We start from the raw sequence: 24,456 nt of genomic DNA, 5'->3' as shown, positions 1-24,456 counted from the left end.
CATTGAGGGCAGATTATTTTGTTAAAAATAGTTGTGTGCAATATGCGGGACCCAAATCACGCAAGTGAAATGGGTAGGCATTAGACACACACACACTTTATATTATGTCATGTATAGGATATGCTACTTCTATGAATGATAATGAGTTGAAAATTTATGTGGATTATGTTTTATTTGCATTACCATAATGAAAATACAACGATTTTGTGATTCTGATGAAAAATGGTGTAAGGAAAACTTTTTTCTCTTCTATCAAGTGGGGTCATTTTTCTTTTTCCAAAACACACAACTTCATATTCAGCATTACGATCTAAAAGGCATGTAAAACTGAAGTATTACTTACAAACAGTGTTATATTTGTGTTAAATTGAATTACAAAATGAACTGTATGTGGTCCAGGTTGTACTTTCTCATAACATAACAACAACAAACATTCAACAAAACACTTAGGAACCAAGTTGCTAAGTACTAATTATAAATTCATTACATCACCCTCTCTTGAAATAAGATTCATAAATTAAGTCTTTGTGATAGATGAATTACTCTTCTCAGACTGCTGTTAATACTTGAATCAGGGAATTGAGACGCTCGTCCTCCATCACCATTATCTTTGTCTTGTAAAGACATTGGCTTGATGTATCTACTATTTAAATAACTTCATGAACTATCAATTGGGTATATTTTTCTCGAATGGAACCAGACAATCCCTCGAAATCTGACATCAAACGTGCTTTTGTTCCAGTGTTAATAAATATGGAACTCACCTTGCGGAGACCTTGGACATGCCCAAGACATTGACTAAGATATGGTGCACCAGTTCAGTTGAGATACCCATAACCCCGCTAATTTCCCACACTTTCAGTCGATGGTCATTCTACACCATATCCTGGATTTTTTTTGTTGCTGTTAGTGGACGGCCACTGCAGAGGTCGTCTTCCACACTCTCTCGACCATGTTTAAATAATGCCACACATTTTTTTCACAGTCGAAAATGCTGGAGTGAATTCGTCCAGTGTAGCATCCAAGTCTGGTTTAATTTCTATTGGACTCATTCCCTTTTTTACCAAATTGTTAATAACAGCATGAAGCTCAATATTTTCCATTTTTGCCAATCTATTCGGCACACTAACTTCAAAATTACACTACACAAAATATAGTCAACAGAAAATTATTATTTTTCATATTTGAACTAATGTAAAATGGCCTCTAACAATGGCGGCATTGTTGACATGTTTTCAGTGCTATCTTTGTGTCTGACCACGAACATTTCAAATGCACCTTGTAGTGATATGCACTAAAATGTTATTAATGACGTGTGTTTTTGCACTTTCTACCCGGGACACACATTGTGTCAACACAGATCACTATTGCACATTCATTGGTTTGTATTCTTGTTTCATACAGGATTCAATGACTATTTTCGTTTATGCATCACAATTACTAATTTGTTCACTCTTTTACAAATATAATAAGATTATGCTTCCTACTATTTCAAATACATCTCCACAAGAAAAAATCAGTGACTAGAACTGTCTTCATATGCATAGTTGTAGGAGGAATTTCAATGAACCACACAAATTTTACTTGTAAGCTGTTTCCCACAGAAGTTACAAGTAGATGCACAAATTATTCTCCAATTAATTAACTAGAAGTCCTCCATAACATTACCAGACTGTATCCAAATATTCTGGATATTGTTCTTATCATTTAAATTGTGGTTATAAAACTAATCTGAATGCTACCAAAAAAACTGAACTATTTCAAATACATTGTCATTTTGTGTTATTTTTTCCACATAAAATATTATTTTCTTGTTAAAAGTGTATTAAATATTTAATGTGCATAGTTTCCATAAAAAATGGCACGTGGATATTGATTATGATCTAAATCTGTTCCAATAGTAGGAGAAACTGCTATACTTAAGCAGGCACTAGGTACATCAAACAATTTTTTTCTTTACCAGTACTAAAGATGCTGCAAATATGTATTTTTCTAAAACCTTCAACAAATTTTCTATCATCACAATGCTTCTTCATCAGCAACATTACTCACTATGGACCAGCACTACACATATTGTCATGAAGTCAGCATAGCACAAGGCCAACTCTCACTATAAGAGTGAACGAACGCAAGATAAGAAAAATATGTGCCATTCCTTTGGGAGGAAGATAATTTTATTTTTCATTAGACTTATATCGGTACTTCGAATAAATGAGAAAGTAAAGATGTGATGAAGAAATATAATGATTGATATGATGTTTTAAAATTTTCTTTAATTGTTCTTATTTAATATAGGAAGAAAAATAAGGATTGATATGATTTTTTTTTTAATTTTCTTTAATTGTTCTTATTTTATATAGGAAAATTAGTTAGATAGTATGCTTTTTATATCACTTCATTATAAAACTGTATTAAAATTACAAACCTAACTAGCTACAAATGGAATTTTTGTCAGTGTGATTGAATAACTCCTTCTGACATACGCATATTTTTATACTTATTGAACCATAAGATTCATTATCACACTCAGATGTATCAGTAACCTTTGATATTAAGTGGCAAACACTGATTGAGGCTAAAGGTTACTTTTTTGTTTTCTTCTCTTTCACCATTGCCGTACTTACATTATTTACTTCTGAAGTGTCTGGAGAGCATGGTGATTGTGGTAACTCTGTGTGTTCTAAGCTAACATGTTGGGATATAAGAACTTGGTTTGTGTTGGAGATTACGAACATCATGCCAAAAATATTCTACCTAAGAACGCTTTGGATTATTATAGCAGTGGTGCAGGTGAAGAGTTCACACTTGCCCTTAACAGAGAAGCATTTCGAAGGTAAACGTATTTCTGGTGAAATGAAATCTGATTGAATGACATTTCAATTTTGAAATAATCTGTGTAAGCGCATGCAATTGAATCTGATTGAATGACATTTCAATTTTGAAATAACCTGTGTAAGTATGTATGTACGAGGATTGATTTGTAAGTTATAACAACTATTTCTTTTCTGTCGAAAATGCTCCAATGCAGAAAAGATTTAATATATACTCCATGTTGAAACTTTCGTACACTACTTTTAACACTTGAATATAAATAATTGGTTAAATGGCGATCTTACTCGTGTTAATTACGTAAGCATGTGCGGCTTACAGCTGTTTCGGTGCTACTTAACACCATCCTCAGAGCCTGAGGATGGTGTTAAGTAGCACCGAAACAGCTGTAAGCCGCACATGCTTACGTAATTAACACGAGTAAGATCGCCATTTAATCAATTATTAATATATATGTTTGAAAGTGTAAGACATATACTTTTTGAAGTTGGCACCACATCGGGTATGGATGCAGGAATCTCTGGTAGAGTGAAAGGATAAACATGACATTTTGAATCATCGTTTTATTTCCGTACAACCTGTTAACATCATTTGTACAACTGTTTATATCCTTCAAAGTAGTCTCTTAAGTTGTCCATGGTTCATTGCCATCGATGGGGAAGATGTAAAATAACATCAGCTGCATGAGATTCTCTGTTGTGTGCTGTCTCACGCCAAACTGCAGTTATGATGTCTTGTCTGTTGGCAAAGCTTTTCTCATGCAATGGCTTCTTCACTTTAGGAATAAGATTGAAGTCACAAGGACTAAGATCAGGAGAATAGGGAGGGTGTGGCAAGACCTCCGATCCCCAATGCTGTAAACAACGTCTGACTGTATCTGGTGTGTGAGGACTACAGTTGTCATAAGTTTATAGCATTGCCCATTAGTTGTGGACATTCCTCTCGTACTGCAGGCGAAGATGGTACTGCAGAAATGACGCATAATACTGTGCATTTACAGTTCATCCTTCACGAACTGGATGACACACTAAAACACCTTGACTGTCATATGCCAAAATGATCATTAGCTTTGTGGGTGACGGAGTTTGTTGTACCTTGTGTCTCCGTGGTGATTCAGGATGATGCCATTCACTGGGTGTCGCTTCAAATTCAGGTTTGTGTGCTCGTGCCCATGTTTTATCAATTGTAATGATGTTGTTCATCATGCCGTTTCCTTCATGGTGAAATCTTTCCAGGCTGATATGATATGTCTCATATTGTGTGCACTTCTGTACTTCATTTAAGTGATGTGGCATCCACTTGGCAGAATCTTCCGCACATTTAAGTTCTGCCATAGAATTCGGCACACTGACGACGCAGGAAACCTGTATGCTGGGCTAATTCCATCACAGTCCAGCATCTGTCTTTCATTAGGCACTGCTCGACCACAACCACTGATACACATCTTTGTGAGCTCACACAGAATGTCCACTGCAAGGCAGGTTGGCAGTTGATTCTCTTTCCTGTTTGAAAGCCTCTATCCACCTTGCCATTTTATGATTGGGTGTAGCACAATTGCCAAATGCTCCTGTAGTTCTGCATGATATTCTCGCGGAGAATGGCTATCTTGATGTACGAACACTATTCAACTTTGGTTACTTCCATTATGCACTGCTGTCATCACACGACTGACATAGGGAGCATGATCACGTCCAGACCGGTGATCTCATACCTCATCTAGTGACAACATTAAGAAATTCTTGTAACGTAATTTCAAACATATATATTAAATTTTCTGTGTTGGCACATTTTCTGGAAATAAAAAATAGTTGTCATGACTTATGAATCAATTCTCGTGAGTGTTTGTGTTTGTGTGTGTGTCAATGCGTGCGTGCGTGCATGCATGCATGCATGTATGTATGTATCAGTACCTATATATTTATGCATTTGTGACTTTCACAAACATACTGAAAAATCGGTAATATAACTGTTGTATAAATGACACTTTCAGTTTAAAGCAAGACCCAAATTAAATAAGATGCTGCAGAACTAAAATTTATGTGAATAGTATTTGTGTCTTACAGTCAGAGACATTTGCTATTGTTGACATTGAGAAAGCCTTTCTTCATGTTTCTGAGCGCATTTGTTCCTAATAATTGAGTACAGGTTCTGAGATATGCTTACACCCTACAGGTTAAGAATTCGTCCACGGTTTATGCGTGATGTGTCTAAACGAGACCAGTCTACTATGGTACTAGGTACAGCAGTGCAAATGCCAGTAGGAATAGCACCAACAGCAATGCAAAAGATGGCACACCCAGAGGGAGAATGTGCCACTGCCAAAGGTAAGAAATATCACATTACATGCTTAAATACCACCATTATCTATCTACAACTTTGATTGTTTGATCTGTTTCTGTCTAATTATTATTATTATTATTATTATTATTATTATTATTACTACGTACTTACAAATGGCTTTTAAGGAGCCCGCAGGTTCATTGCCACCCCCAATTATTATTATTATTATTATTATTATTATTATTATTATTATTATTATTATTATTAATCTAATGTTCCAGACTATGGAACTCAGCCATCAGTCTTCTAGCCTCCCAATATATTTGTCCATTCATCCCATTCCAGAATTTGTGAAGTGCAGTACATTTCCTAAGATGGTCACAGTTCATAATGGCATTTCTTCTGCACAGCATACAGTTCGGTGAATCCAGAATGTTGAAGTGATGGAGGTGTTCTGCCAAGCAGTCATGTCCTGTAGTTAGGCGGAATGCTGCTACAGCTTCACTTCGGGAAGTTTCCGGAATTATGTTTTTTTCCGTTACCAGTTTCGCCCACATCTTCCCTTGGTTAATTTCTCTCGGTTTGATCTTTCCTTTCTAAAAGTAGAAATAATTATTGATTTTGCTGAACAAAAAGATAGAGTTGTTTCCTGTGGAGGGCCAACTATTTTTGTGTTTTTTTTCGCCAGAAGATCAGCTGTCTCATTTCCTTTGATACCAACATGAGAAGGAATCTATTGGAGTGTGATTTCTTTGCCTGCTTCTTGTAATCTCTTGATTAATGTTTTGATTTTCGAAACTTTGGATGTCGGTATTATCTTGGACTTGATATGGCTTGGATAGCAGAGGTGGAGTCACAAAATATAGCCACTTTGTGGAATGAATTTAATCTAACACAGAGTTGGGACAGGGCAATGCATAATGCTTCTAGTTCTCTATCAAAATTAGTTTTTAATCTTCCTGCAGAAGCATATAAATTGAAGAGTGTGCTGCACACTCCAGTGGTCCACACCTGTGGGGTAACGGTTAGAGTGTCTGGCCGCGAAACCAGGTGGCCCGGGTTCGATTCCTGGTTGGGGCAAGTTACCTGGTTGAGGTTTCTTCCTGGGTTTTCCCTCAACCCAAATATGAGCAAATGCTGGGTAACTTTAGGTGCTGGACCCCAGACTCATTTCACCGGCATTATCACCTTTATCTCATTCAGACGCTAAATAACCTAAGTTGTTGATAAAGCGTCGTAAAATAACCTACTAAAATAAATAAAAAACACTCGAGTGCCTACACAATCTCCTTCTTCCATCAATGAACCATCGGTGTAGATGTGTAGGTATCCATCCTCAGGATACATTGTATTTATTGTTTCCAGTCCCAGACATTTCAAAACTTCTTTATTAGTACCTTCTTTTTTAACTTTCTCCAGTAGGTCTAATTTATGCTCTATTTATATATTTGTTCCAGTGGGTTTTTTATAGGTAAAATTTTTTCTAATTTTGTTTCTTGAATGTAATTGTTCTTAATTTCATCAAGGTATTGAATAAATCCTTTCTGAGTTTTCTGTCTATAATATGGTAATACTAGTAGTATAGTTGTTTCAGTTATTAAAAAATAGTTCTGAAGATGACTAACAGTGCAGTCGAAACTAAGGTATCTACCATCTTAGTTTAAATTTAACACTAGAAAGTTGGTTTTATAACTAAATCTTAAGTAAAAGATACCTTTTTTATTTATGTTTACAACTTCTAACAAGGTTCTCATATCATGTTTATACTGATACCAAAATTTAAAGCTCACTGTCATGTAGTAACAGTGTATAAATTTAGATTAATTTATGCTAAAGTGAGATAATATGGGAGATATTTTTCCAGTTTCTGACCCAGATTTACTATTTAAAACTAGCCTTACATAGTTCAGCAATCTATTTTTAATATTAATTTTATTATAACCTAATACGTATCCATGTAAGAGCAGCTGGTATACTTAGGCCTACTGTAATTATGTATGGTTTATGATTTTAAGATGCTAAAGCAGTGATCATTTCATAAGTTTTTTTTTGTTTTTATCCTCTAATATTTGGGTGAAAAATAGCATAAATTACTGTGCTTGGAATATTCATTATTTGAAACTTCATATCACAACATTCACCATTCAGTTGAACTTGTTAACAACTTTCTGGTGAGAGCAGGGTGCGAATTAATTAATTAATTAATTATTGCTTACTTTGCACCACATATATATCACAAGTTATAAGAGCACACAAAAATTGTGCGAAATTTACTCCACAACTGTACACCAGATAGGCTATTCGAATATTAATGTCAGTCATTTTTCTTTCCACGAGTGTACTCTGGTGATATTCGACTGGTTCACACTGGTTTGGACGAATTGGTTATTAAATTATTTCTAGACAATATTTGCAATTAACATGAACATATACCGTATATGTTTAACATAGGTACACATGAGAGAACTGGTTGTTAAACTTTTTGAATATCACCACTGAGTGTATTTATATTAATTTGGTGAAGTATGGGTAGAACAGAGAAAAATTCTCTCTGTGACATTGGGACTTGAACCTGGGTTTTCAGCTCTTCGTGCTGACGCTTTATCCACTAAGCCATACCGGATTCCAGTTCCGATGCCAGATTGAATCCTTCTCAGTTTAAGTTCTACCTCTCTGTTTCACTTTGGTGGCCTACCCTCATGTACTGTGTCACAGAATATGTGACAGTGGCACAATGTCCAACACACTATGTACAGAGATACATTCATTATGAGTGACTAAGTGGCCAGGATCCGACGGAATAAGCGCCATCTTGAATCACGAAGTGGAATCCAGTGTGGCTTAGGGGATAAAATGTCAGCACGTAGAGCTGAAAACCTGGGCTCGAGTCCTGGTGCCAGAGAGAATTTTTCTCTGTTCTACCCATTCTTCACCATATGATAACGCAGAATTCCTGCATGAAAATATCATATGTACTTCGATACATCATAGTAATATATTATATTCATTTGTTTATACTTTGTAGCCTCACCAGCATAGATCGAACCACTCTATATTCTGTACTCATATTCTAGTAAATTTTATGTGATTAATTATACCATGGTTATTTTATATGTATCATTGGCTTACATGGCTGCAATATGCTGTTAAATCCAATCCAAAATATATATGTTGTCAAAAATCACGAACATAGTCATAATTATATCTAATATTTCAAATAGTTACATTCATATAATAATTGATGTGAACAGCTGTTGGCGCAATGGGAGGTGTATTCATCTTGAGCACATTGTCCACCAGCAGCATAGAAGAAGTGGCAGAAGCTGCACCTGAGACCATTAAGTGGTTTCAACTCTATATCTACAATGACAGGTAGAAGATTATACTTTCAAGTAATTTTTTTCAAAAGATTAAGTTATACATAATTGTCTCTTAATAATAATAATAATAATAATAATAATAATAATAATAATAATAATTATGATGATGATGATGATGATGATGATGATGATGATGATGATAATTAGAACTCGGAAGTTCATGCATTTGCATACTTCTTCCTGGGAGGTATAACTACTGTATATGCTTACACAATATCTTTACGAATTATAAATTTTTTAGTTTAATAAGCAACGTTTTATGTTACATTGTAAGTGCATATTTTCGTAATTTTTATAAATCCATAATATTTTCAATACTTTAAGACCTATAATTAAGGCATATTTATAAGATTTACAAGATTTTTTCCTCGTGAATACAAAAACAGGGAACTGTGCAGGAGATAGAATGTGTCATTCGCTGTGATGAAATACAAACACTCAAATATCACGTGCTAGGTTGTTGATTTGCATGCCTCCATAAAGAAAATTATTGTAAAATGCCCATTGAAGAGTTCAGTTATTTAGATCAATAGCATCTAATGTTCCACTTCCACCTGCACCAGTGTTAATATGGCTTAATACAGCCTTATATTATGCTTAGCATCTACAAGCAGTTACAAGAGATGATTAATTCGTTTGACTCCAGTAATACCTACTGCATTTATTGAGACATCTCAAAATATACTAGCAAACAATCAGTTGAAAGGGAATCTTGTAGTTATATCTACTCATTTTTCCAGTTTACCAAAAGCAATTATTTCACTAGAAACTGTTGGCACTCCCTTACATGTGTTATTAGCCACTTTTTAAGAAACGAAATTTAATCGGTTCCTGGCAATGTAGAGCAAGAAATAAAGGAAAAAGTACAGTAACTAAAATTATTTTTAAAAATTCTGGATACCAGTACCAATTGTTGTGCGATATCCGAGACATTCTCGAAGGAAAATCCTCTATTGCACCAAAAGATTTATCTCTGTCTGTGGAACAATTAGCATCATCTAAATATATCCCAATAACCTCGTGTGATGTAGAAAGAAGTTTTCATGATACAAAAGAATCTTCAGGGACAATACACGCACTTTCTCAATTGAAAACCTGAGACCCACTTTGGTCGTGAACTGCAAATCATTGCTGATATTAGATAATAAAACCATCTCTGGTTCATTCTCTAAGACAGTGGTATTCAATCTATGATACGCATATCCCCAGAGGTATGCAGGATTTTTCGTATAAACCCTACATTTTATTGTTCCACAGAAATAAAAATCACAGGGTGTTAGATCTGGGCTTCATGGAGCCCTAAATGATTACTTGTACAAAAAATACGCTGTAATTACCGGTACTTCATTGACACAGACACGCAATGAGAATTTGTTGGTAGGCATTACCTAAATACACAATAATCACTAAACTTTATACACTAACTTTAGACATTTTGTACACTTGAAGAATCAAGACTTTTGTAACACGACTTGTGACTACAGCAATTGCCATATGGCGAATGAAGATTTATTATGCTACACCTCTAACAGCCTGTGCATCGCTGTGCTGGGAGCAGGCCACCAGTAACCCACCATTTTCTCGCCTCACGTCATAATAGTGTCTGTGTATCAGTTTAAATGTTAATCCAACAATACCCCTAGGAATTTTGTATTGTTACTATAACTAATGGCTTTGCTTCAAATTCTATAACTGGATATTCAGTGCCTCTATTTTGTGCATGACGAAATGTCATTGTTTTTCCTTTGTTCATTATTAACCGATTTTGTTGAAACCAAAGTACTTGATTTACTGTTTCCTTTACTTTCTGGTTTATACTGGTTGTGTCCTGTTATGAAAATACTAGTATTATCTGCATGAAAAAATAGGTTTCCCAAGGGTTATGTGTGCTTCTGAATCGTTTACATATATCAGAAATAATACTGGTCAAATGGAAAGTAATGATTGTCTGTTAACATATTGTATCCACTTCAGTGATAGCAATTCTGACTTTTCAGATGTGAGATATAATTTTTACTGTTTTATTATTATTATTATTATTATTATTATTATTATTATTATTATTATATTTATTTATTTTTTGCAGAGCAGTCACACGTGAACTCGTGAAACGAGCAGAGCGAGCTGGTTTCAAAGCTCTGGTCTTGACTGTTGATGCTCCCATGTTTGGAATTCGCAATGCAGACAACAGAAATAAGTTTATGCTACCATCACATCTCAGGTAATATGTAGAACCAATGATAATAATGACAGTCGCAATAGCTCTAGTAATAACATTAACAGTAGAACTATCAGCAGGGCTCAAATTAAACCAAATTCTTAGCCAGTGGTCAGTTATGTCTACATTCCTTCCTTCCTTCCAAAGGTCTTGCTACACATAACTTATTTATACTAGTGTTGCTAGAGTCGCGTAAATAATTAATCAAGTTTATTGCTGTATTAATGGGAGTTTGGAAACTTCATATATATGTAATATTAAATGTTTTTTTTTTATTACCAGTAACAGAAAATGCAAACATTTGGACATTATTCTGACTATATGATAAATTTCTTCAGGAGATATTATATTATGTCCTCCAATATCTCTATACCATTACGTTAATTACTGAAATATTTATTTTAGTGAAAGCAGCGATTCTGTTGCAGAAGTGGTAACAGTGATTTTGGTTATGGTGGTGGCAGTGGCAATATTGTATCCATCTGCCATAGGGATCTGAATCTATATAAATTCACTCTCCATCCTGGAATTACTTCCAACAATGAACTTAAAATATGGAAGGATTTGAGTGAAACCAACTGTTACGATATATCATTATTACGAACTTATAGACCTACTGTTACTAGGTATAACTCAAATTTTTCGTGTAGGCTAAGCCTCAAAAGTCTCTTAAGAGCTTCGACACTAGGGAGAGGGTATCATTAATGTTGTGTAAATTGGCATATACTGAGAGAACATTATTGTCTGGTCGGATCATTATTTGTAGAATTAAAAGAGATACCGTTTTCAATTTGAATGTATGAAACAAAATGTGCTTTCAAGGATAGGACATCGACACCACATTTACATATTAAAATAGCAGATGGAGGAAGACAAAATAGAAATTTGTAATTGCCATGGTAGAAGAAATATCCTTGGCTAACAGGATGCTCTGAGACAAATAAATTATATTGTTATACCTGTATTCTGTTTGGGGGTGAAAATGAGTGGTCATCATCTTCTTGTGGAGTCTGTCTCCCCACACCTTCCGAGTTACGGAAAAATCTGAAGGATATTGGATTTGGAAGAACTAGTGAACAAGTATGGTAGATATTCCCATCTCACTTGGCCACTAGAATGAACACTTTGTAAAGGACCCCACCATAGATGGCACAATAAAACAAGACACAATTTTACCTGAATCAACTTCCTCAACTTGAGACAAATTCTATTTCACTGACGTCACTCCTATTGACGTAATGAAAGCCATCTGACTCATCAAGACGAAAGCCCAAGGACGGACAACATTAGCATATTACTCTTACAGAAAATACAAGATATAGTAACATCTAAAATTGTTCCTTAATCACTCCAGCCTTTCCTAAAATATGGAGGCAAGCTTTCGTTCGTCCTCTTCCAAAAGTCAAAGTTCCCACCGACCCGAACGACTATAGACCAATAAGAATCCTGCAAGCCATATCAAAAGCACTGGAAAGAATCGTACACAAATAACTTACAGACTATATGAACGAACACAATCTATTCGACATGCATCAGTCAGGTTTTAGAGATGGACACAAAACAAGCACCACTCTACTTAAGGTGAAGCAATTGATTCCAAGTGACAATACTAACTCTTCTTGACGTTAGCAAAGCTTTCAACTCTGTAAATTTTGACCTGCTTATCCATAAAATGAGAAATCTGCATTTGTCAGAGACTGCTGTGAGCTGGTTCGAATCTTACTTACGGGAAAGACAACAATGTTTTCGGAATATGTATGATAAGAACTTTCTTGTGTTAAATTTTAACATACCTTGTTAACATGTTTCGGTCTATTTTCGGTCATCTTCGAAACTGGTCGTTGTTGGTCTTGGCGCCTCTTGTTTCCTGTGTGGGTGCATTCATAGTGTAGAGTCAAAGAGTGTATGTGTTTTGAAATTGAGTTGTGTGTTGAGAATATCGTAGGGGTGTGTTTTCGTGTGTCTGTATATTTCATATTGTTCTAGTGTGTTGAGTTTCTGGCTTTTTGGTTGGATGTACAGTATTTCCATGTCTGTGTTGATGTCTCTGTAGGTGTGGTTGACATTTGTTATGTGTTCTGCATATGTGGAGGTGTTTTGTAATTTTGTTATGGCTATGATGTGTTCTTTGTAACGTGTTTGAAATGATCTGCCTGTCTGTCCTATGTAGAAGTTGTTGCAGGTGTTACATTTGAGTTTGTATACGCCTGTGTGGTTGTATTTGTTTGTTTGTGTGTTGAGATGTTTTTGTAGAGTGTTATTTGTTCTGTATGCGATGTTGTAGTTTAATTTCTTGAATGAGGTTGCAATTTTATGTGTGTTTTTGTTTTCGTATGTTAGTTTGATGTATTTTTTGTGTTCTTGTGTTTGTGTTGTATTCTTCTGTTTTTTGTGGTTTTGTTTTGTCTTACGTATTATGTTGTCTATTATGTTAGGGTTGTATCCGTTTTCTTGTGCTATGTATTTGATTGTGTTTAGTTTTTCGTTGTAATCTTGTTGGTTCATTGGTATGTTGAGTAGTTTGTGTACCATTGTTCGGAATGCAGCTTGTTTGTGTTGTGTGGGGTGGTTGGATGTGTTGTGTATGTGTGTTGTTGTTGTTGTGGGTTTTCTGTATACTTTGAATGTGTGTTTGTTGTCTACTTTTGTTATTGTGATGTCTAGAAAATTTATGGATTTGTTTCAATTTCTAATGTGTAGCGTAGCTTTGGGTGTATTTTGTTTATGTGTTGATGTAGGTTTTGGATCTGTCTTTTGTTTCCTTTGTATAGTATTAGTATGTCATCGACGTATCTGTGCCAATATATGATGTTGTCTGCGTGTTTGTTGTTGTCTTTGTTTAGTATGTATGTCGGTTAAATCCCAAATCTCTCCGCAGTGCATATGAAGGGATGGCATATGTCACTGTTGATAGTGATTTGTCTGTCAGATGGGGACGTTAAGCCTAGCCCTTGGTACTATTCGACAGGAGTAGGCTACGTGCTGATACATGGTTTCCCCCTTCTCCCTTCCTCACCTTCATCATCATCCTCACCCATTCCCTACACTACACTTACACGAACACTTAACATACATTCATCCTAGTACACGACATAACTCTTCACAGATACACATCATGCATAATGTGGCCTGCCGAAGTGGTGTGCAATTTGAAAATGGGTCACAGTCCTGCTATCTATCCACAGTATGCAGAACCCGAATCACGCAAAGTGAAGTGGGTAGACATTAGACACACACATATTGACTTGATTGTGACATGGACAAAGAAATTCCATCTTAAAATCAATCCTGAAAAGACACAAGCAATTATATTAAAACACAAATGACAAATCAACGCTGTAAAACAACTTGACATTTCCTCCATTAAAGTAAGTACCGTATATGCAAAGTTGCCTAATGAGTATGCCTTTTTGTTGTCACTTGTGAGTTTCAAACCTCTCTTCGGACAGTTGATTAAACAACAACTACAACGACAACAAGAACAACAACAACAACAACAATAATAATAATAATAATAATAATAATAATAATAATAATAATAATCTTCTGTAATTTCTTGCTTCTAGATTGGCCAATTTTGATGGCATCAAAGCAACTGGGGTAAAATCTGAATCCAGTTCAGGTATTGGTGAATATGTAAGGAAGCTGTTTGATCAGTCTTTGACTTGGGAGGATATTGTGTGGCTTAAAAGGTACTTTATTGTCGCCATTACAACAGAAATAATACTTATTTACTGTTTACTTATTCTGTTTAGTGTAATAAAAATATTATGGCACTACAATAATCCACTTTGAAATATTTACAGATATGCTCATGACTCTGAAATAGTAGTTTTCTTTTTTTTTACTTTTGGATAAATTTTGTTGATATCAGTATTTGTAATTCAATTTATGTAGAAATGATGCACATGGAACACCATTTCTTTTTCTCACTAAATGACAAGAGATTATCTTAAAAAAATAAAACAAAATGATAATTTACCAGTTCCTACTCTCAATTAGCTGTGTAAGAGTGTGCATGTGCACATATACTTTTTTGTGTATATGCGAACAAGTAAGTGCTTATGTGTCATGATACTGCTTCCTTCATTTGACAGTACAAAAGTCTGGCTTAAGTGGACCTAGATGAAGCCATGGACTTATGGTTAGAGTATGCAGGGCAGAACTCTTTTAAGTACCGGTACACATATGTTTTGACTCCAAAAAATTAGAGTAGTTATAAGGGAGAATGTAATAAATTTAAACAGAAAAAAGAAATTATTTCAAGAAAGCACATTGACAAGGAGGTTGAAATCTATTAATGTTTGCATTTCATATTATGTATACATTCTATGTAAAAGTTTCATATGCTGACAAAATTACGTGTATTTTGAATTCCATTTCTTTCGTTTATCATTGTATTTTTAAATCCTTGTTAACCTACATAATTGGGAGTGTGCTAAAGTAAAATTTTATTATAATACAAGTAATAATTCTTTAGTAATGGGTGGAAACAATGCTATACCTACGCCAGGTAATGTCGTTTATACCACAGGTTAGTTACATGCCTATCCTCCTTCAGAGCAAATGCACTCACTCTTCCCCCTCCCTGCCCGTATGCAGTGACAAGAACAGAGCAATGTGAGCAAGCAGTCGCAGAGTGCAGTCACAATGTTTTCGAAACAGGAGTAGCAGAGCTGGTTAAAAGTTGAATGTGCTAGGGGTCGCACAGCACAGCAGTGCCACCAAGGACTGCAATAGGCTTGCAGTGCATCTGCATTACCTTACCGATAGTAGCAAGGTAGATAAGAGCCTTCAAAGAAGGCCACAAAAATGTGCCCGACATGCCTTGGTCTGGTCATCCTACAGTAAGTGGCGAAGATATGCATACCTGGAGAGAAATAGGTTGTAGCCGCCAAATTACTCTTCAAGAACGACCACTCATATAAATTGAGGGAAAGAAGGCAGAGGATGGACACTGGAAAGTTTTCTTTTCTCAATCGTACTATCAGGGACTGGAATGCTTTACCTGCAGACTTACTAAAGGCTTTACCAACAACCAAAAATGTATTTAAAAATAGGCTTAAGGACCTTACTAATAGACGGTAATTATACACAGTATTTAAAGGTTGTAAATGATATGTTGTTATTGAAGTGTTGTATCAGTGAAGAATTATGTTGTGTCAGTGAAGTGTGTTGTGTAAGTGAAACGTGTTCCTGTCAGTGAAGCTTTATAGTTTATAGTGGCAGTGCAAAGTATTTGAACAGTGAAATGTTTTTGAAGTGTTAGTGAAATCAGGATAGAATCAGTGAAATGTGTCGTAGTTCCAGTGCAGTGAGTGAGTTGACAGCGAAATGAGTGTAATGTTGAAAGGTACTTGTGCAGATATGAACATATCATACTCGTGGGTTTTAGTTCGATCTTAGTTTTAAGATACAAATTAGACTTATTTCAAACGTTATTTTAAGTGATCATTTCATTTAATTTAGGATATTTCCTGTTGTTATTATTATTATTATTATTATTATTATTATTATTATTATTATTATTATTATTATTATTATTATTATTATAAATTATTGTTAGTATTAATTATTAGTATTATTAATTGTATTTTTAATTAATAAGTTTATTATTGTCATTATTGAGTGTAGTTAGTTACCACTGCCACCGGGTATATACCCATTGCAGTGTGAATAAATACATACATAACATACATACATATATACTGTGGAGATGGATTAGAACTTAACGATTCATGAGTTAGCCTGAGAGACACGACTGGCGCCTTCGACTATGCTCCACATCCTGAAGAACCACCTGAGATTGCGAAAAATTGTCTCAAGATGGATTCCACAGGATTTAATGGAAATACAGAAATGACTACAATATAATGCTGCTCATACTCACTTGCAACGTTATGAGCGCGAAGGAGAGGCCTTCTTACAGCATGTCATTGTGATTGATGAGACCTGGGCCAGATCTTATGAACCAAAATTTAAACGCCAACAGAATGAATGGCATCATGGAAGTCAACAGTTCGGCAGAACCCCACTGATGTGAAAGCTATGGTGATTCTTGTCTACGTTTGAGATGATGTTATCCTAAAGCATACCATTCCCCCAAGACAGAACATCAATGCGCAATACTATTATTTGTTTTTGCAAAACAATCTGCGAGCAGCTCTGAGGAGAAAACAGTGACGCTTTATGCATAATCCACCCGTCATTCTGCATGACAATGTTTGAGCACATACAACAGGGACTGAGAATTACTCTACTACCTCCCCCATACTCTCTGGATTGAAGTCCCTGCGACTTCGACCTAATTCCTATGACGAAGAAACCACTTTGTGGGATTCACTTCCGAACAGTTGAAGACATTCTTCAGCCAGTAGGTCGCTTTCTTCACACAATCAACAGATTAGGCAGTATTGACGGCTTTTGCATCATTGGCATCATGTTGTACTCAACTCTGGTGACTACATCAAAGGTCTTTAAAACTTAGAACCATATATGTGTGCTATGTCTCTAGAAAATAAATAGTGGCACTACTAAAAATCATCCCTTGTATTATTGAAAAAATTACTTTCATTATAACAGAGTCCAAAACATAGTTTTTATTATTAATCTCTTTTACTACATATCTCCTGTCTATTTGAGCTTATAATAATATGAAAATAAGGCAAATATTGTGAGATTTTATATTGTATAAATATAAATAACATATCTTTCAAGTTGTATGATATTAACTTTTCAATTCTAGCATCACGAAGCTGCCTCTTGTTCTCAAAGGTATTCTGACAGCAGATGACGCTGTTATTGCCATTGATCTTGGAATCGCAGCCATCCTGGTGTCGAACCATGGTGCACGGCAAGTTGATTCTGCCCCAGCTTCAGTGAGTTTAATGTGAACAGTTTTTAAAGCTAAATTATTAAACATGAATTATAAATAAGAGTCATGTAGCTTTATGATATTGATGAAGATGAGGGAGAAGAAGAAGAATTTTCAGATATCCAAAGCATCACATACTCTGTATAATATAATTGTCTTAGTTCATCTCCAAAACTGTAACCTTCTTTCAGATTGAAGCTCTGCCAGAGGTCGTAAGAGCAGTAGATGGTCGTTGTGAAGTTTATATGGATGGTGGAATACGACAAGGTACAGACGTTTTCAAAGCACTTGCATTAGGAGCAAAATTCGTCTTCCTGGGTCGTCCAGCTCTGTGGGGATTAGCTTGTGGTGGCGAGGATGGCGTGAAGTCTATTCTCAACATAATGAAAACAGAAGTGGATTCTGTATTGGCTCTCACAGGTAAGAGCTTGAAATTTTTCTCAGATCTGTATATTTAGTATTTTCTTTTTCTTTTGCATAATTTCATGGAAGATTTCTCTTTCTCCTAGGTTGTGCAACACTGAAGGATATCAGACAAGAAATGGTTGTACATGAATCTCAATATAGCCATCTTTAAGATTTAATTGTAATTATTGCCTCTCTGGTGCCTCTCTATCATGTAAGGCTTTTCTGAAGTAAATATTTAATCACTTTATGATTCACTATGAAGGTGACCTCTATTAAAGAATATGTATGATTTTACTGGGAATAGGGCAGACGATTATATATTTAAATTTATGTGTTATATAGAAAGTTTATACATTAATAAAATTGTGATTACAGAAATCATATAAATATAGGAGTACAACTTTCCAGGAAAGTCGTCCTTGGTGATCATATCATTTGATCCAAGGTTCGCAAGTTCAGATCTAATTCAGAACAATTGATTTTTACGAACAGTGAAATTTACAAGCTGATGATTTCATGTCGTAATGTACAAGAACCCTACTCCTGAATCAGAACTCCAGCAAACTTTACTGCTTATTTCTCTTGCATATTAAAATTTAACTTTGATAGTTACATTACTATCCTGATCATTGTTGGTAATAAAGTCAGTCTTGCCAGTAATCTCAACACAAAAATGAAATTCAACACTGACAGTCAGGCAGAATCCAGATTATAGATGATATTGCCACAAGCAATATATTTAGAGGAATTCCAGGCTAATGCTCAACATGAAATAAGAGTTTCAGTTGATGAGCTTAGAAGAGTGAGTGAGTGTTTTTATCAATTCCTACTCTTTCAATGAGAAAACGTACGAAAAGACAATGACATCAATATTGAGAAATGTTACAATACGAAAATGTAAACAAGACAATTAATGTTGACAGATGTTACTGAAAGACTGGACAATGCCATTAATCTTTACAAATATTCAAACTGTCTGCCGTTCTGAGCAGCACACATCCGTACTTTTCTTCTAACACTGTCAGCGACTAAGGGACCATACACTTTGTGTCTTCTCAATGTGCAAGATACGTGCATGTGAATATTCTGAGCCAAATTTAGTTCGAAAGTGTCGCTGTATTATCGCCATGGATCCTGTTTGCGCAAATTCCATCACGTAAAATGCTTTCTCTCATTTCAATGTCGCCATTTTGTAAACAAAACAGATTTGCAGCATACAACAATATATTAACAAAACGCCACTGGCACCATTAAAAAAATAAAACACAACCAAACAAATGCATAGGCCTATAGGCATGAAGTTAAGGACTTTTTCTTCATTTTATTATGTGACTAGTTGTTTATCGTTTTCTTTTTGCACTATTCTTTTTAATCACGATCTTTCTCTCTCTCCTCCCTCCTTCTGTGCGTGTATTTTTTTTCAATGCATGTCCCATTACTTCCATAGTAATATTACATGCTGATTTTTTACATTGTCATTAAATCTATCCTTAGTTTATTGTCTTGATGTCATATAATTGTACCAATGGATGAATGTTGTTACTTTGTAAAATATAATTGTATTACATTTTTTAAAATCCCTTACATTGAAGTTTCCTACTATATAACACCTATTATTGACTAATAATATAGCTATTATTTCTTTACCTTGACATTAAGTTAATACAATAATTTCCTGATTTAATATTTTGATGATGTTCTGATATAAACAAAATTAAACTTCAATTCAATTTGACGTTTATCTTCATTGTTTCTTCTGGTATATCTTGATTTCCTGGGGCGTATCATAGAAACTGGAAATCAATACTGTTGGCAAAGTTATGAAATTCTTAAAATAACTATTGAAACTTTCCTGGCAACATGAAGGCCCCAATCTTTTTCAGGCTTCCAGCCAGGTAAAGAGTTGGTTATACACCGACGTTTCGAAGATGATCATCAAGAGGAAGATTAATCCAGTCCCTACCATCATATCCCACCTCCCTCAAATCCATTTTAATATTATCCTCCCATCTACATCTCGGCCTCCCCAAAGGTCTTTTTCCCTCCGCCTCCCAACTGACACACTATATGCATTTCTGGATTCGCCCATATGTGCTACATACCCTGCCCATCTCAAACATCTGGATTTAATGTTCCTAATTATGCCAGGTGAAGAATACAGTGCGTGCAGATCTATGTTATGTAACTTTCTCCATTCTCCTGTAACTTCATCCTTCTTAGCCCCAAATATCTTCCTGAGCACCTTATTCCCAAAAACACTCTTAGCCTCTATTCCTCTCTCAAATTGAGGATTCAAGTTTTACAACCATACAGAACAACCAGTAATATAACTGTTTTATAAATTCTAACTTTCAGTTTTTTTGAGAGCAGACTGGATGACAAAAGCTTCTCAACCGAATAATAACAGGCATTTCCCATATTTATTCTCTGTTTAATTTCCTTCCAAGTGTCATTTGTTGTAGATACCAACAATGTAGATACCAGAACAATTTTTTTAGACACCTCAAATGTCCCACTGTGGAATGACCCTATAGCTTTCTTCAAGTCTTGATTGTTTTTTTATGACAAGACTTGAAGAAAGGTATTGACTTCACTAATGAAAGGTTTCTTTCTTGCTACTCAGCCGTGGTGGTTGTGTTTTCATAATTTCTAATAGTTTCAGGATTACATTTCTTCCCAAAAACACTTTTCAGTGTCTAAAGGCAACTTAGGTGCAGATAACTATGAATTAGCCCTCACTTTGTTGAGTAACCAACACTCATCCCTATTACTAAAAATTTTTCTGGAGCTCTCTCTTTGCTTCTTTACTATTATTTTTTGTTCTTTAAAACGTTTTACAACATCATGAACAGTGGAATGCAATCTTTTCACTATTAAAACGTTTTACAACATCATGAACAGTGGAATGCGATCTTTTCACTAATCTGACTATTTCTCTTAAAGATTTGCCCTGTTGATGATGATGATGATGATGATGAGTCCACACCTGTGGAGTAACGGTCAGCGCGTCTGGCCGCGAAACTAGGTGGCCCGGGTTCGATTCCTGGTCGGGGCAAGTTACCTGGTTGAGGTTTTTTCCGGGGTTTTCCCTCAACCCAAGAAGAGCAAATGCTGGGTAACTTTCGGTGCTGGACCCCGGACTCATTTCACTGGCATTATCACCTTCACCTCATTCAGATGCTAAATAACCTAAGCTGTTGATAAAGCGTCGTAAAATAACCTACTGAAATAAAGAAAAAAAGATGATGATGATGATGATGATGATGATGATGATGTATAATCGTCTCACATTCAGCTATAGAACTCTACCCTTTTTGATGACCCATGGTAGCCTTAAACGAGCAGTTCTCTCTCGGAATGGAGTATGTCTGCATGGGAATAAAACTTGAGTACGAATGAGGGATTAACATGATGCAGTGCGATCAGTTATTATGCTTTCCCTCATGGCGTGGGTTTTTCCTATGAGAAAGCACCCACTCATTTGCCGTGCACTGGAGGGATTAGCAAGCCTTACTTGTTGACCTTGCAATCATAGTGCAGCTGTTCCCGGGTGTGTGTTGTTTGTTTGTTAATTCGATACATAAAGTGTATTATGCCTCTTGAGTTTACAATGGCACAAGGTGTCTTTATTTACGATTCATATGTGTTAACTCAGTCAACTCATGAAGTTCGAAGACGTTTTCAAGAAAGATTCCCGGGTGTAGACACTCTAGGTCGTAAAACAGTCTATAATCTTTATCATAAATTTCAGGAAACTGAAAGTGTCCAGCCTAAGAAATCGAAAAAGCAGCGTAGGGTTCTCACCAAAGAAAGATTACATGACATTCGTAATCATTTAGAAAATTCGCCTAGAAAATCTCGTCATCTTGCATAACAAGTGAGACTTTCATATGGGTCTATGCAAAAGGCTACCAAATTATTGCACTTCAAGCCATGCTCAAATCCTCAAGGTGTTCCTGGCATAAGGTATAGCACAGCAGTCATCAGCACAGTGCACCCTCGAGCTAGCATCTCTTATCTGTGGATGAGAGTTCCACTAGCATACATCCATGGCTGCTGGCGGGTATGCTTTCTCCCTCTCCCTTCTGCCCCATGGAGCATATTCCGATGCACTCCTTACCCGTTACCCATTTCAGCGAATGCTGACGACCACTAGTATAGCACTAACTGTTTTGATATGAATTCTGTTGCGTAGTTTTGGTTTCACTAAGTTACACTGGCTGAACAGACATTCTACCTCAGCATTCGAATAGGAAAAAAGAAGTATAGCCGTAGCAAACATGCTATTAGCTTGTCTCCAGCAGAATATTTGTACTGATACACCTCAACCCAAACATTTACTTTCGTGGGTGAAATACTGAACCATTTAACAATGCCAAGAATTCACCAGAGGAAAGATAATGCGAGACTTCACCCAAAATGTCATATGTTGTGCAGGGTTGTTCTTGTAAGGGTCCCTTCAGACTATGCCACTTTTAGTGGCACTGTGAACGCGTGTTAGTGGCGCTGCTAAATTTTTGTAGAGAATTTTTCAATCTTCATGGATGTAGAAGGAGGTACACTTTTGGCAATTTGCTCTACATGGATGTAGAAGGAGGTATACTTTTGGCAATTTGCTCATGCGGAGAAAGAGTAGACGTAAAAATAGAAGAGTCTGGGTTCATCCATTAGTTTGAAAGACTGAATCGAGGACTATTCCATACCTTGGTTGATGATTTACATCAGGATGATAAAAAATATTAATTTAAAATTACCCAAATGATGAACGATATGGCATAAAACATATTTTTGTTTGCATTTTAAGAATTCAAAATTAAATATAATAGCCACCAAACATGAAACCAATCATAGCACGTACGAGTAATTCAACCAATATACTAGAAATAGGTGTCTGTAGGGTAATGGCAAAGTCAAAGGCCGTGGTGTAATTGAACCCAAGTTCGAACCTGAGATCAGTTAATTTTTCATCTCTTTGTTAATATTTTATTTATTACCGGTACATTATTTTAGATGCATATTTTATTTTAACGTAACATAAAGGGGATTTTACTACATAAATAATATATCTGTAATTCGCACTAGTCCAGCAATTTAGTAGTCCATGGTTATATTATTATTATTATTATTATTATTATTATTATTATTATTATTATTATTATTATTATTATTATCATCATCATCATCATCATCATCATCATCATCATCATCATCATCATCATGCTATATTATTCTATCGTGACATATTTTTTGTACACTGTCGTGACGGTGTAGGAAATTGGTGGCCCAACAGTCGTCTGTCAGCAGCGCTACTGATGCGTGTTCGAAGTGTTACTAACGCGCGTTCGCAGCGCCACTAAAAGTGGCCTCGTCTGAAGGGACTAAAGTTTTAAATTGTACCAAGAAAAATATTTTCTCTACCATAATATTAACCAAAGAGGAAGGCAGAAAATAGGAAAGATTGGAGAAAGCTGGATTTGCAGTGAAAGACCTGCCCTTGGGCAGAATACTGAATGAATGTATGTATGTTAACCAAAATGTCAAAATACAAAATTAGTAATGTTTTCTTCTTCTTCTTCTTCTTTCTGCACGCATTAGACATTATTGTCTATAGCAATCTACATATCTTGTTCATGCCACCGTTTTTTGGATCTTCCTATATTTCTTTTCCCTACCAATTTATAATTCTTAAAATGAAATGGTAGTCTCTCTATGTTCATTCTTTGTACATGGCTTATCCACTTGGTTTTATCATTCAGATTATATATATCTAATTCCTTTCTTATATCTTCACTTTTATGGTCTATTTTCTTATAACCAGCAACTGCTCTTAAAACTTTCATTTCATTTGCTTCAAGTTTACTTTTATTTTCTCTTTCAAGATCCAAGTTTCGCTCCCATACAATAATTTTGGCACTGGCATTACTTTATAAAACTTTAATATTGTGTCTTTTCTTGCTTTATTTTTTAAACATCTTTTTATAGTGCCATTAAGATAGCTAAATACTTTCATTTTTGTCATTTGATGAGACTCTTTTTGATACGATAGTAATGTATTATTATTATTATTATTATTATTATTATTATTATTATTATTATTATTTACGAAAATTAACGTTTCCAAATACATCTTATTAAAAAAAAGTTCAAATGACAGAAAACATAAAAGTCATTTTGTCGCCAAGTTATTAATAAAAACTCCAACAAAAGTCATTGGTCGTTGTTTTGTAATTTTTGTCGTTAAACACCTCTTCAAAACCGCTAGATCTCTCGCACAGGTTGCACACATACAATTGTCCGCTGGCTCATGGTATCCTTACTTGATACACAGCTTGTGGTGGAAACCATGTACCGACAATCTTGTTAGGGCGCTGCATAATTCCTGGTTTGGTCTTGTCCAACTGCGATCGACCATGGCATCTGTGGAGTAGAAGTCCTCCCAGATTTCGTCTCTCTTTCTCTGTCGATCG

The 24,456-nt window shown here is 35.4% G+C and overlaps 1 protein-coding gene across 1 annotated transcript; it reads left to right on the top strand.

The window, feature by feature from the left end:
- Nucleotides 1-2,557: 2,557 nt before the first annotated feature.
- On the top strand, nt 2,558-19,573 carry Hao (Hydroxyacid oxidase). The gene is made up of 8 exons (XM_069845893.1): nt 2,558-2,833; nt 5,002-5,153; nt 8,361-8,481; nt 10,576-10,710; nt 14,274-14,399; nt 17,453-17,585; nt 17,773-18,001; nt 18,091-19,573. Exons 1-8 carry the CDS (start codon nt 2,691-2,693, stop codon nt 18,156-18,158), a joined length of 1,107 nt encoding a protein of 368 aa, XP_069701994.1. The 5' UTR covers nt 2,558-2,690; the 3' UTR covers nt 18,159-19,573.
- Nucleotides 19,574-24,456: the final 4,883 nt, after the last annotated feature.

This window comes from Periplaneta americana, chromosome 14 (assembly GCF_040183065.1).
Source record: "Periplaneta americana isolate PAMFEO1 chromosome 14, P.americana_PAMFEO1_priV1, whole genome shotgun sequence".
Classification (NCBI taxonomy): Eukaryota; Metazoa; Arthropoda; class Insecta; order Blattodea; family Blattidae; genus Periplaneta; species Periplaneta americana.
Note: the sequence above shows the minus strand (reverse complement) of the source record. Positions and strands in the feature narration are given on the sequence as shown.

Excerpts from the sequence above, each read along its gene's own strand:
- Hao (XM_069845893.1), top strand. The coding sequence starts at position 2,691 with ATGTTGGGATATAAGAACTTGGTTTGTGTTGGAGATTACGAACATCAT. Across the intron at positions 2,834-5,001 it reads AACAGAGAAGCATTTCGAAG|GTTAAGAATTCGTCCACGGT; the intron begins GTAAACGTATTT and ends TACACCCTACAG. Across the intron at positions 17,586-17,772 it reads TTGATTCTGCCCCAGCTTCA|ATTGAAGCTCTGCCAGAGGT; the intron begins GTGAGTTTAATG and ends ACCTTCTTTCAG.